This window comes from Elephas maximus, chromosome 6 (assembly GCF_024166365.1).
Source record: "Elephas maximus indicus isolate mEleMax1 chromosome 6, mEleMax1 primary haplotype, whole genome shotgun sequence".
Taxonomy (NCBI): domain Eukaryota; kingdom Metazoa; phylum Chordata; class Mammalia; order Proboscidea; family Elephantidae; genus Elephas; species Elephas maximus.
Genome location: NC_064824.1, coordinates 64,078,623 through 64,092,806, shown reverse-complemented (window position 1 = coordinate 64,092,806; position 14,184 = coordinate 64,078,623). Strand labels below are relative to the sequence as shown.

At 36.5% G+C, this 14,184-nt stretch overlaps 1 protein-coding gene across 8 annotated transcripts in view; it reads left to right on the top strand.

Moving 5' to 3' along the window:
- The window catches only part of LOC126078436 (sodium channel protein type 1 subunit alpha), an 87,019-nt gene that overhangs the window by 44,517 nt on the left and 28,318 nt on the right, over positions 1-14,184 (top strand). For all 8 annotated transcript variants that reach the window (XM_049888976.1, XM_049888975.1, XM_049888980.1 and 5 more), the window contains exon 17: positions 12,787-12,907. In XM_049888976.1, the coding sequence (XP_049744933.1) occupies positions 12,787-12,907 (121 nt within the window). The remainder of the gene's footprint in view (positions 1-12,786; positions 12,908-14,184) is intronic.

Sequence of the window (14,184 nt, the reverse complement as noted above, 5' to 3'; positions counted from 1 at the left end):
TTTTCTTTCCATTCTAACTTACCTGCATTACAGTAATCTTCTATTGGCCCAATATATGGTGAAATATTATATATATATTTTTTTTACATCAAATCGCTGGTACAAAAGCTCATGCTTGACATACTTTAAGGAGAATTTAGAGTATATTAAGGCTATATTTTTTCAGACTCCACTCCTAACCTGGGCAAGTGTTTCACTAACATTTGATATTGAAATTAATAGGAACAATTTCATATTTGGTAAATATAAAGACTGCCCTTCCAACATATAGGTCATAAAAAATCACCTGGAGTCTAGGAATGATGTGCAGAGTAACGAGGTAATACTTGAGTTTTCTAGAAGCACTGTGGAAATCCTAACTCTCAGTACTCCCATCCTTTCCTTTGATACTATATCGCTGCTTTGCTGAGATTCTTTAATAGAGGTCATTTTAATTTTTAATATGCACAGTGTACACCAGAAATATTTACTAGTGCAAAATGTACACAATGAAATATTAATACTAGTATTTTTGAGGTTGTAGAGCATCTCATTTATGTATGATTTAAGATTATATATATGAAAATTTTTACGATGGTAAAATACACAACGTTAAAAGAATATATGCCTAGCTCTTAAAATAAATAATTGGGATAATAGTCTTCATTATTTATTACACTAAAAAAAGAAAACACGTGCACACATAGCCTTTATCATTTTGACCCTTAAATTACACAGATTTATTTTTGTATATGTTTATATTATTTATTATATATTGAACTCCTGTTATAGCCTATTAATAAGCTGTGTGTAACAAACAGAGTCTAAAATAAAAGCTTAAGCATCCTAAGATCAGGACATAGAGCAAGAAAAAAACTGTTCAATTATTTACTCTTAATGAAATATTGTAGAATATTTGCTTTACTTTGTTATCTTCACCTTCAAGGTCAAAATCCATTGCTATAGTAGGTAACATTTTTTAAAAGCAAGAAATATTGCATAAATCTGAGGAGGAAAAATGCTCTTACCAACAGGGTTATAGTTTTTAAGTGGTTATTGAATGCCCTGGTGTACAAGGCAAAGTGATTGCCTTAGATACAATGTGGTCTTTGTAGTCTATCAGCTCACATGTTAAGTCAACCTGCCAAAAATACATGCACAATGGCTTTCAGTGTACAATTTAGCAATTGACAGCATGTGTGAAAATATACATATTTTCAAATGGACTACCATCTGGAAGTTGGTAAAATAAAGGTTGATTAATAGCTTAATAAACTTTAAAGTGGATTTTAAAAATATTCTATTGATCTCAAAAATAGTGAGAACTAAGTGCTTTATTAGGCGAATAGTGAATTTGAAAATAAAATTAAATTTCAATTTAAGTGCTAAAAAGAAAAAATTCATTGGCCTTACTGGTTTTTAACTCAATAAAAGCACTTATTTGAGAATGCTTTTCTTTCCTATTTTCCAATTTCTGTAGTATTTTATCTGAATCCATATCTCATGCTAAGTATAGATGCATGATTTCCATATATCTAAAAATCTTTTCCATCCTCTTTTGAGTAATAGTGTTATTATCTCAATTAAATAAAGAACTTAGAGCCACTTCATCTTTGGTGTCAACAATGGAAATATAAGAATATATTGACAAAAATATACTAATTTTGAGGGTTTCGACAGAACTCTTTCAGCCTGTGATCTAACATAAAAAATATTAAGGACAGTGAAAGTCCAAATAATGTAATTAACAAAAGTAAATACACTATGAATGAATATCATTTCAAAAATTATATAATTACTTTCAGGTGTCAATGTGATGTCTATATAAACTAAGCATATACGGGATCACAAAGAAAACCTCAATAAATTCAAAATAGCAGACATTGTATAAGGTTGTTTCCTGATTGCAATGAAGTAAAACTAGAAAATGATAATAAAATAATAAAAATCATCCAACCTCTTGAAAATTAAGTAAGTTTCTTCCACACAAATATTCAGTTAAGGAGCAAATCAAATATGTAAATAACTATTTCAAAAATAAGAACATTTTATGTCAAAATTTATGTAATGGGACCAAGCAGTGGTGAATGGCTTAATATTTACCAAGGGTGATCAAGAAAGGACAAAAGAACACGGCAAAGTACTTAATTTGCGAAATTAGAAAAGCAGACACGATTGAATTATTAAATTAGCTATTAGTATAGCAGGTGGTTCTTTGAAAAAAAAAACTGATAAAACACACAAACTTTGATGTGGTAGGCAGAATTTTAAGATGCCCCCTAATGACCTTCATTCTTGTATAATCCTCGCTTCTTTGAGAGTAGATGGAACATATAACTATAATAGAATATCGCTCTTATGATTATGTTCTGTCTCATGCCAAAAGGAGATTATCATGAGTGGACCTGACCTAACGTGGTTTCTCTGGCTGGTCACATAAGACGAAGTCAGATAGATACTCCTTAGCTGTAATAGAAGAGAGCAGACAGCTCTATCATAAACTGCTTATGGGGGCCACGAGGCTGGAAACTGTGAATGACCTCTGTTTGCTAAGAACGGCCCACAGCTAAAAGCTAGTAGGAAAATGGAGACCCCAGTCTTAGAACCGTAAAGGCATGAGCTCTGCCAACAACCAGTCAGCTTGTTGGAGGCCCACAATAAGAACTGCGGCCCCTGCAGACACAGCTTGATTTCATCTCAGTGAGACCCTAAGCAAAGAATCCAGCCCTGTTGTTGTTGTTAGGTGCCATCGAGTCAGTTCCAACCCATAGGGACTCTTTGTACAACAGAATGAAACCCTGCCTGGTTGTACGGCACCTTCACAATCATTTCTGTGTTTGAGCCCATTGTTGCAGCCTCTGTCAGTCCTCCTCTTTTTCACTGACCATCTACTTAAGCACGATGTCCTTTTCCAGGGAATGATCCCTCCTGATAACATATCCAAAGTAGGTAAGATGAAGTCTCACCATCCTCACTTCTAAGGAGCATTCTGGCTGTACTTCCAAAACAGATTTGTTCGTTCTTTTGGCAGTTCGTAGTATATTCAATATTCTTCACCAGCACCACAATTCAAAGACATAAATTTTTCTTCAGTCTTCCTTATTCATTGTCCAGCTTTTGCATGCATATGAGGTGATCGAAAGTACCACGGTCAGGAGCACTTTAGCTCTGAAAGTGGCATCTTTGCTTTTTAACACTTGGAGCAGATTTGCCCAGTGCAATATAGCATTTGATTTCTTGGCTGCTGCTTCCATTGGTAGTGATTGTGGATCCAAGTAAAATGAAATCCTTGACAACTTCAGACTTTTCTCCATTTGTCATGATATTGCTTTTTGGTCCTTTTACTTTGAGGAGGCAGCTGTTCCCTAGTCATATTTTAAGCGCCTTCCAACCTGAGGGCCTCGTCTTCTGGCCCTCTATCAGACACAGTTCCACTGCTATTCAAAAGGTTTTCAGTGGCCCATTTTTTTAGAAGTAGATCACCAGGTCCTTCTTCCTAACCTGTCTTAACCTGGAAACTCCACCGAAACCTGTCCACCATGGGTGACCCAACTGGTGTTTTTAATACTGGTGGCATAGCTTTCAGCATCGAAGCAACGTGCAAGCCTCCACAGTATGACAAACTGACAAACTGGCCATGCCATCCCTAAATTTCTTACCCACAGAAACTGAGATAATAAATTTATGTCATTTTAAGCTGCAAAGCTTGTAGTAATTTGTTACATAGAAATAGAAAACTGATACATTTGGTAAATAATAATTTATTTAAAAAATTCAAATGATATTATCATATGTATAGAGAGCAGTTCCCCCATGGGTCTGTCAGTTTGTCATACTGTGGGGGCTTGTGTGTTGCTGTGATGCTAGAAGCTATGCCACCGGTATTCAGATACCAGCAGGGTCACCCATGGAGGACAGTTTTCAGCTGAGCTTCCAGACTAAGACAGACTAGGAAGAAGGAACCGGCAGTCTACTTCTGAAAAGCATTGGCCGGTGAAAACCTTATGAATAGCAGCGGAACATCGTCTGATATAGTGCTGGAAGACGAGCCCCCCACGTTGGAAGGCACTCAAAAGATGACTGGGGAAGAGCTGTCTCCTCAAAGTAGAGTCAACCTTAATGACGTGGATGGAGAAAAGCTTTCGGGACCTTCATTTGCTCATGTGGCATGACTCAAAATGAGAAGAAACAGCTGCAGACATCCATTAATAATTGGAACCTGGAATGTTCCGTCTATGCCAAGAAATATGGAAGACAGCTTTCTGGCCAACTGACTGGAAGAGATCCATATTTATGCCTATTCCCAAGAGATGTGATCCAACCTAATGTGAAAATTATAGAACAATATCATTAATATCACACGCAAGCAAAATTTTGCTGAAGATCATTCAAAAACGGCTGCAGCAGTATACCGACAGGGAACGGCCAGAAATTCAGGCTGGTTTCAGAAGAGGACGTGGAACCAGGGATATCATTGCTGATGTCAGATGGATCCTGGCTGAAAGCAGAGGATGCCAGAAGGATGTTTACCTGTGTTTTATTGACTATGCAAAGGCATTCAACTGTGTGGATCATAACAAATTATGGATAACACTGCAAAGAATGGGAATTCCAAAACACTTAATTGTGCTCATGAGGAACCTTTGCATAGGTCAAGAGGCAGTTGTTCGGACAGAACAAGGGGATACTGATTGGTTTAAAGTCAGGAAAGGTACGTGTCAGGGTTGTATTCTTTCACCATACCTATTTAATCTGTATGCTGAACAAATAATCCAAGAAGCTGGACTATATGAAGAAGAGCGGGGCATCGGAATTGGAAGAAGACTCATTAACAGCCAGCATTATGCAGATGACACAAACGTGCTTGCTGAAAGTGAAGAGGACTTGAAGCACTTGCTATTGAAGATCAAAGACCACAGCCTTCAGTATGGATTACACCTCAACATAAAACAAAAATCCTCACAACTGGACCAATGAGCAACATCATGATAAATGGAGAAAAGATTGAAGTTGTCAAGGATTTCATTTTACTTGGATCCACAATCAACAGCCATGGAAGGAGCAGTCAAGAAATCAAAAGACACATTTCACTGGGCAAATCTGCTGCAAAGGACCTCTTCAAAGTGTTGAAGAGCAAAGATGTCACCCTGAAGACTAAGGTGTGCCTGACCCAAGCCATGGTATTTTCAATCACATCATATGCATGTGAAAGCTGGACAATGAATAAGGAAGACAGAAGAAGAGTTGACGCCTTTGAATTGTGGTGTTGGCGAAGAATATTGAATATACCATGGACTGCCAAAAGAACAAACAAGTCTGTCTTGGAAGAAGTGCGGCCGGAATGCTCCTTAGAGGCAAGGATGGCGAGACTGTGTCTTGCATACTTTGGACATGTTGTCAGGAGGGATCAGTCCCTGGAGAAGGACATCATGCTTCGCAGAGTACAGGGTCAGCGGAAAAGAGGAAGACCCTCAATAAGGTGGATTGACACAGTGGCTGCAACAAAAAGCTCAAGCATAACAATGATTGTAAGGATGGCGCAGGATGGGGCAGAGTTTTGTTCTGTTGTGCATAGGGTTGCTATGAGTCGGAACCGACTTGACAGCACCTAACAACAACAACAACAACAACATGGAGAGCAGTTAAAATCTATTAAGAATACTAACACTCCAGTAGAAAAATAGGTGGAAGGGAAAATTTATAGAGAAAAAATATGTAATTGGACCATAAACCCTAGAAAGTATTAACCCTCATTGTAGCAAGTAAATTAATATTAAAATAATCATAACGTAATTTCATTTTCTAAATTGGTCAATAAATAATGAAAAAAGAAAAAATGCACATAATAATGCTTCATGCTGATGAAGGGGATCCATGAGGCAGATACTTAGCACAAATCTTGGGATATAGCATCTCCCAGTAAATACAAAATGGGTGGTCAAGTAAGTATTGCACATAGAACTACTAAATTAAATTGAAAGCCCACTTACGTACGGATGCTTTGTTTCTAAGCTGGAGGTTGCTATTTCTTTTGCTTCTCTTCTACTTGGCCAGAGAGAATCACAGAATTTTCTAGCCAAAGAACCAGTACATGTTACTCATCTTTTGCAGACTTAGCATCCAGATCCACCTCGAGCTTTTTCATTGCCTTTTCTCTTCCTGAATCCAGGTCTGTTCTCTGCAGAAGTCCTTATTAGTATCACATCTCTCTTAAGATGCCAAATGTTTCATTTTCAACCCCAAAAGACTGTGGAGTTGTAGAACCTTAGAACTGGGACTTTAGAGATCATCCTTTCATTTTACGTATAAGAAAACTCTGACCCAGAGAAAGAATTATTTGGGCAACGCTGCAGAGAATGTGAGAAGCAGAATCAGTAGGCTCTGGGGAAGGAGAAGGCGCGAAGATGAGGTTTTTGGTGACCTGCAGGTGACAAGCCTAAAAAAGTAGATAGGTACATAGGTACCACAGAGATGATGGGGAGCCTTTGCAGATATTAGTAGGAAGGTGCTTTGTTTTAGAAGATCACAGCAGCTTCTGGTGGCAGATGGCTTGAAGAAAGGCGCCGCTGTCATAAAAAGTTCTTGGAAGAATCAGTTGAGAAATACTAAGAGAGTGACAGATGTGGCTTTGTTACGTAAACTAACTTACATCATCTGTTTGGTCTGTGGAGCCCTGGTGGTGCAGTGGTTAAGAGCTCAGGCTGCTGACGAAAATGTCGACAGTTCAGATCTACTCTGCCCTGTAGAGTCACTATGAGTCGGAGTCAACTCAGTGGCAACACGTTTGGCTTTTTTTTTTAGTTTGATCTATATATGAGTTACCTTATGGCGTGATAACAATTATGCATATTTTCTTTATATATGCAAATGAAATAAATGATATGCATAATCATTCCAATGATGTGTGATAATGAAATATACATAGAGGCAACTTGCTATATTAAAAGAGCTTTAAAGTTAGAACCCTAGGTTATTATTAACTGTATGTTTTTTTTTGCCAGATCAGCTATACTCTCCAGGTCTAGTTTTCTAATCTGAAATACGAGGCCCTGTAAGGTCACTTTTAAGGAGCCCTGTGGCACAGTGGTTAAAAGCTCGGCTGCTAACTGAAAAGCTGTTGGTTCCAGGTTTGAACCCACCAGCTGCTTCGCAGAGAAGGGCATGGCAGCCTGCTTCCATAAAGACTTAGGGCCTCAGAAATTCTATGGGACAGTTCTACTCTGTCCTACAGGGTCGCCATGAATCGCAGTCGACTCAAGGGCAACGAGTTTGCTTTAGTTTGTTTGTTTTAAGGTCACTTTCAATTCTAATGCTTTCTAAGTTCTAGTAAAAAGAAGTAAGAATAATTTTTAAAATGTATTTGATTGCACGTGTAAGTTCTTCACATAGTGCAGCCTTTACTTTTTTGCTGCTCATGTAAACACAGTTATCGCCACTTGGCATAAAGAAGTTAGAACTACAGATTCCTTTTTTTCCCTTGAGAAAAGAAAGGAAAAATTGAGCATTTTCCTAAAATTGTTCAGTGGATTGGAAAATAAGAAAACTAAGGCTAGCTCAGAGATATTCAAATATCTCTGGGATTCAAAATAGGATTAAGAAAGCGTCTATGGCAATTTCTTCTAGAAAATTTAATTATTTGAGTTCTCATTTTAATAAAAAAATTTTAATAGAAGGAATAAAAACACTTTCCTTAAGTTCTGTATCATTGCTGTAGTGTGAACCACATCTGTAATCCATCACCCATGATTCCAGTTTAGTTTCTTCAAAGGGGACAAAGAACTTGAAATTTGTAAAGCTAACTGAATTCAACATCTTTCTAGAAATTTACATCACCACTCCTTATTTTTTATAACTATCTCATCCATACTGAATTTTACAATTTTTTTTTTATGTGTAGGTCTGTGAAGGGTGAAAAAGTTGCTTTTATTAAGTTTATTGAGTGATTTCAACTTAGTTTTTATGGATGCAACAGGCATCTTTATTTTCATGCTCATTTTATCAAATTATGCAAGATTACGTTAAATTACATAATACAATTAAAAAAAGCTGGCATAAACAGATTAAAAATCAACACAACTTATTTTTTATTTTCTTAAAAACTGGTGGGTGTAACTTATTCTTGATAAGCACACAGCCCACCTAATGGAAGTAGAAATGCACACATACAATAGAGAGTAGCCAACCACCTGAGCAACTTCCACCCATCAAGGGCATCATCAGTGTTTTTTACAGAGATAATGCAAAATATGGTTAATTTGGTAAGTCAGTTAGGATGGAGTTAGATTACAATAAAAAGCAAACAGGTTTAGATGAGACAGCAATTATTTTTCTTCCACTATGAGCAAAAGCAAATAACATTAAGAAATTCGCCTTCACAAAAGTGTTGCTTCCATAAAATATAAATTGGGGAAATCTGGCTGGAAAACTAAGACGGGAAACAAAAGCTTTATCTGACAGTAATGTCTTAAACAGGTATCCATTCATTCATTCATTCACCAGACATTTATTGGGCATCTAGCATAGGCCATGCCCATGTGCACACTGTGGTCTAGAGTTAGGTGAGCCTAAGAGTGACTGTTATTATTTATAGCTCTCCAGAGGAGAGGTGACAAGAGTGAACTAAAAGTCATAGGAATTTGGAGGATGAGGCTGAAAGAAGAGCTATTTCAGGTAGAATTAAGTAAATTTGAATTACTGTCAATATTTGAAATAAACAAGAGTGAAAAAGGAGATTTAGAGGCTGGGTGCTGAAAGAATGCTACTGCAAATAAGCAGAATCAGGAACTTGGTTAAAGGAGTAGGTTTAGGACAGGAAAAAAGTCATTACTTTGAGAGCATGTTGAGTTTGAGCGCCATCAGGCACACTTCTACTTTCTTACAGTAGTTCATACAGACTTAAATTTCGTCATACATGTTTGAAAATTTGTAAACATCTAGAGAATCACTTGTCTACCTAGAAACTTTCCAAGAGCAGATATTCCACTGAAATACCAATAATGGGGATGTAATATGAGGTTTTTTTTAAATATGAGTTGGAAATGACTTGATGGCAATGGGCTTGTATTTTGGTTTTAGTCATCTTTTAAATCATCTTTAAAAAACCACTTGCCTTCGAGTCAGCTCCGACTCCTGGAGGTCCCATGGGTGTCAGAGACCTGTGCCCCACAAGGTTTTCAATGGCAGATTTTTCGGAAGTAGATCACCAGGCCTTTCTTCCAGGGCTGGAACTGCCACGTTAACCGTTTGCACCACCCAGGGACTCAGACTTCTAAAATGTAGATTGACTCGCAACTGTATATATTGAAGGGAAGGTATGCTCAATTCAACAGCAACTAACAACAACCATACTGAGAACTATAGACAGTAACTGGTAACATAAAGTTAGGTTTTAAAACCAGAACAAATAATTTTAAAGAATGTTATTAAGGGCAAAGTTGGATGTATTGGCAATAGCACTCTCACCTAGTGAAAGTCAGACCCAATAAGACCTGGAGTAACTTTGCACATTAAAAAAATGTAGTAATTTATTTTACAATCATCAAGGACAGACGCATCAGGGGAGGATATTTAGTGAGGCAATGGGTTGGCATGAAATAAAATTAATTTTATGTTATCTTCAGTTCACATCTTTTTACCTTGGGGCTCAAAGTTGATGATTAGAAAACTGGAATCTAGGTGATTAATAATTATATTTCGTGATGGAAACAAAGTTTGATATGATGCCTATTTGTATTGAGGCAAAATGCACAGTGTGAAGAACTATGCTGAGCAAAAACTGCATTTGTGCAAAAATGTTAAAGGCTTTGCAATTAGTATTTTTAAAAATTTCCCTGTGAGTTAAAGTACTACCATACCAAAGGGTTTTATTGTTGCTTGCCCTTAAGTTACTATTATGACATTTACTTTATAACAAGCATATAATTAGGTTGGCAGAATTACTGTAAACAAAACTTAAATAGAATGTATATCTACAGCTAACAAAAACTGAGCTCTTTGTAGCTGAGGAAATAATTTCTGTGAGGATACAATTTCTATCATATAAAATTTGATTACCAGTTTATCGTTATCAATGTGTGATTTGTTGTTTTCTCACTTCAAGGGTGAATTGTAGATGCTGTACTTTGTTAGGTCCATCATATTTGCTCCATGGAAACTTTTAAGTTGGTAAAGGAGTTACAAGTTTGTAATCCCACTGTTTCTTTTGTTTCCAAAAAAAACTGTTATTTTGTGAGTCTTAACCACTGTGCCACAGTGGTTAAGAGCTTGGCCCCTAACCAAAAGGTCAGGAGTTCAAATCTACCAGCTGCTCCTTGGAAACCCTATGGGGCAGTTCTACTCTGACCTATAGGGTCGATATGAGTTGGATTTGACTCGACGGCAATGGCTTGTTGTTGTTGTTGTTGTTGTTGTTGTTGTTAATGTAGACTAGAAAGCATATGTGGGGATCAGATCTAACAGATAACAGCTATGTGTATAGCAAAGATTTGCCGTTGAAATTAACTTGTTTCATCTGAATGCCACTCCACACATACGTTTATTCAAAGAAAACAGCATGCCTTCCAGTTCTTGTTTAGTGGTGAGAATGGTTAAACTTCTCCAGTTCCATTCACTGATTGTGATGTACGAGATTGCTTTTCTTCTGAAGAACACTGGGTGACTGACGACAAAATACGGCAAACATGGCTTTTATAAAATAGTGGATGAATTGTTTTCATGACACTTACAATGCCAATAAAGGTCATTTCTATAATTTTAAGTTCTTTGTTGAAGTGATACGTCTTACTTTAAATCTATCACGGTAGGGCCAAATGCTAAATCTCTATTTTTAATATTGAGGTAAGATATCAGAATTTCTTCAGAAGAACAGATTGTTTTATGAATGGTGTGGTTGAGATGTGACTCAAGCTCAACATTTGGTGGTTGTCTTTATTTGTCGGAGGAAGAAGCCAGTGTCTTCTTACTGGACATGTTTTTAATTCAGTACAAATGCTGGAATAGAACATAAAGATTTTCAGAGCTGAATGCAACCAAAAAGTAGATTAAAATTCTATTTGCTCCTCTATCCCATGTTGAACATTGAACCTTCCAGCTTTTGAGTGTGGTTGTTGCTGTCGTTAGGTGCCATTGAGTTGGTTCTGACTCATAGCGACCCTGTGTAGAACAGGAGGAAACACTGCCTGGTCCTGCACTATCCTCACAGTCGGTGCTGTGTTTGAGCCCATTGGTGCAGCCACTCTGTAAAAGTGTGTTATGCAGGCCAGTGAAATATTCGTTGGACTGTTGAAATTAGTCTTCAGTGAGAAATCACTTATGTAATTTCTGTAATCATCTCTAATGTATTCAGAAATATGACAGAGCTGCTGTATCGTTAAAGGTACCGATGACTTGAAACTGTGAGTTAAAATATTTCTATTTTACAAGAAATGAAAAATAAAAGAAGAAAGCGACTGAATATGCACCCAGACCTATGAGCTATCCTTCTTTGAACAAATAATTTGGTAAAATTTTCCCTCCCAAATCAGCTTTCTCATAAATATGAAATTCTCATTAGTAACTTTAATGTGTTTTTTTTTATTATTTAAAATATTGTAATAACAGGCTTAATTTTTGGTTAGTGTGTGTTTTTAAATACCTGTTGGATGATCTACATAAGCCTAAAGTTTGAGAAACACTGTACTAGATTTGAAAGCCCCATGAAGGCAAGGACCACAGATGTTTTATTCACCAATACTCAAAATTTAGTACATAGGTGGTATTCAATAAATACTACTTTAAAATTAATGAATGAATGAATTGCCAAAAATTTAAAAACCTATGCTGATTTCCAAAGGGTCGGTAGTTCGAATCTGCCAGGCGCTCCTTGGAAACTCTACGGGGCAGTTCTACTCTGTCCTATAGGGTCGTTATGAGTCAGAATCGACTCGACGGCACTGGGTATGCTGATTTTCAGGGAGAACATTCAGTGGGCATATCAATAATTCTATTACGTCTGCCACATATGTTTTAAACTCTAGGAAAAGAAATATGTGTCTCAATAATACTGTAAAAATACAAAAGAAAGTATCATTTTAACTAGATTTCTTCTTTCGTTCTTCATATAGCACATTAATATAACCACTATTTGTCAGGGAAACTGAATTTTCCTACACATTATTTATCTCAGCTTATAATACTTTAGGATCTAAAGTATTAGCCGGAAATTGAAAGAGTTAATTTAATGTATCTGAGGTCCTTTGTTTATTGATGTATTTTCACCTATTGCGTTTTTGTAACAATTTCTCCCCAAGGTATGCAAGGGATATACGTACACCAACACATTTATAATAAATACTTCTGAACACCCTAACCATGAAAATCAGTCATGTGAGTGAAAATAACAGGTAGTGTTTGCTTAGAAGTAAGAGATTGTTAAATAAATATATAAAACCAAACATTAAAATGCAGAATAAACTAAGGACATTATTTTCTTCTAAGGTAGGATTCTAGGGATCCCCTCTTTCTTTTTCTCTCCCTCTCTCTCATGCTTCCGTAATTCACAGGACAATGGTTCGCTTAATATATGTTGCTCATAGACATTTTTAACTTTATAACACAACCATCTGATTTTTTGGTCAATTATGGTGAAGAAGTTAACATAGACAATGATTTCCTCATTTCCTCTTCAATTCTTCTTTTGTTTCACACTTAAAAATCTCTTTACTTCAAGAAGAATTCAAAATAAGTTCATGGTACGAATTCTTTCTTATTAGGCCACTTCTTAGCTACCAAATAGCAGTGATTTCCTTTTTATGTCCATCTCATGTACAGAAACTTAATGAAAGCAGTAGCTCGTCGGAAGGCAGCACCGTAGACATCGGTGCGCCTGCAGAAGAACAGCCTGTAGTGGAACCTGAAGAAACCCTTGAGCCTGAAGCCTGTTTCACTGAAGGTAAAGAAAATGACCTTAGGTTAATTTTCCATTTGTGCATATTTTTAAACCACTGATCACTCAGCATGGATCACCCCAGAACAGAGCAGAACTTTGTAGTAGATCTATTTCCATTACCCCTAAGATGTTAACAGACAAAAAGAATTTCAAATCTAGGTTATTTTTTCATTATCTTTGCCTGTCACATGGAAGGGGTCATGAACAATGAGGAGAAAATTGTTTTAAGGTAATCAAAACTGACATAATTTTTAAAAATAATTTTTAATATATAAACTTAGAATTTTGAAAAATTAGTGATTTCACAATAAGTTGGCATATGATAAGCTACTCAGAATAGTCTCTCATGCACAGAATTTGCCTTAAAAATAACTACTAAAACTAAATGAATTACAAATGCTAAACCCTTTTTTTTAAAGTAAAAATATCTTTTTCCAGTACTTGTTGAATGGAACAGGAAATAAGCACTGACCTTGACGCCTGATGCCTTAACAGTGTCTAGTCAAGACTGACGCAACATGGGCAACAGATGGAAGAGATAGGTTTTCCCATGACTGGAATTTCTCATGATTTGATTTTCTTGGGGATTTGAGTTTTGTAGATACGAATGTATTTGCAAATTATCTGTTTTGTGGTCTTTTCCTCATAGGCTTAAATCATACACGTTCAAAGTCCTTCTCAAAACTACCTTCAACTGACGATAGCGTAAAAGAGCTTATTCCTCTGAACACCTGTAACAAATACATTCATATAATTCATTTAATAATTAGTCATACATTGTTGTTGTTAGTTGCCGATGGCATGGCAAATTTATGAAAACTCTTTCACCTTTGAATTGTTATATGTATATTTACTGTCTTCCTTGTTTCCTCTTCCTTTTCCTCCTTCCTTGCCTTTCTTCTTCCCTCTTTCCCTTCCTTCCCTTTTTCTTCCTCCTCTTTTCTTCCAGCATGCCTGCTTTTTTTTTTTTTTTTTTCCCTTTTGAGGATAGGTTGAGGGTGTGGAGGACCCACTTTCCTGTTCTTATATATATATTTTGAAAACCAGAATGTAAAGTCCCTAGTTGTAATGTACATGTTCTCTACATTATCATTATTAATACTTTTTATCCTCTATGGTGCTTACAATGGTACTCACAAATACTTGTTGGTGTAATTATGATGTCAGAGTGCATGAAAGCAGTATGAGGAAGTCAATGACAAACAAGAACAGGGCCAGGAAAATCCCATTTTAGTGCGCTGAATTAATTTTGGAAATGACTTAGTCTCTTTTAGGAACAC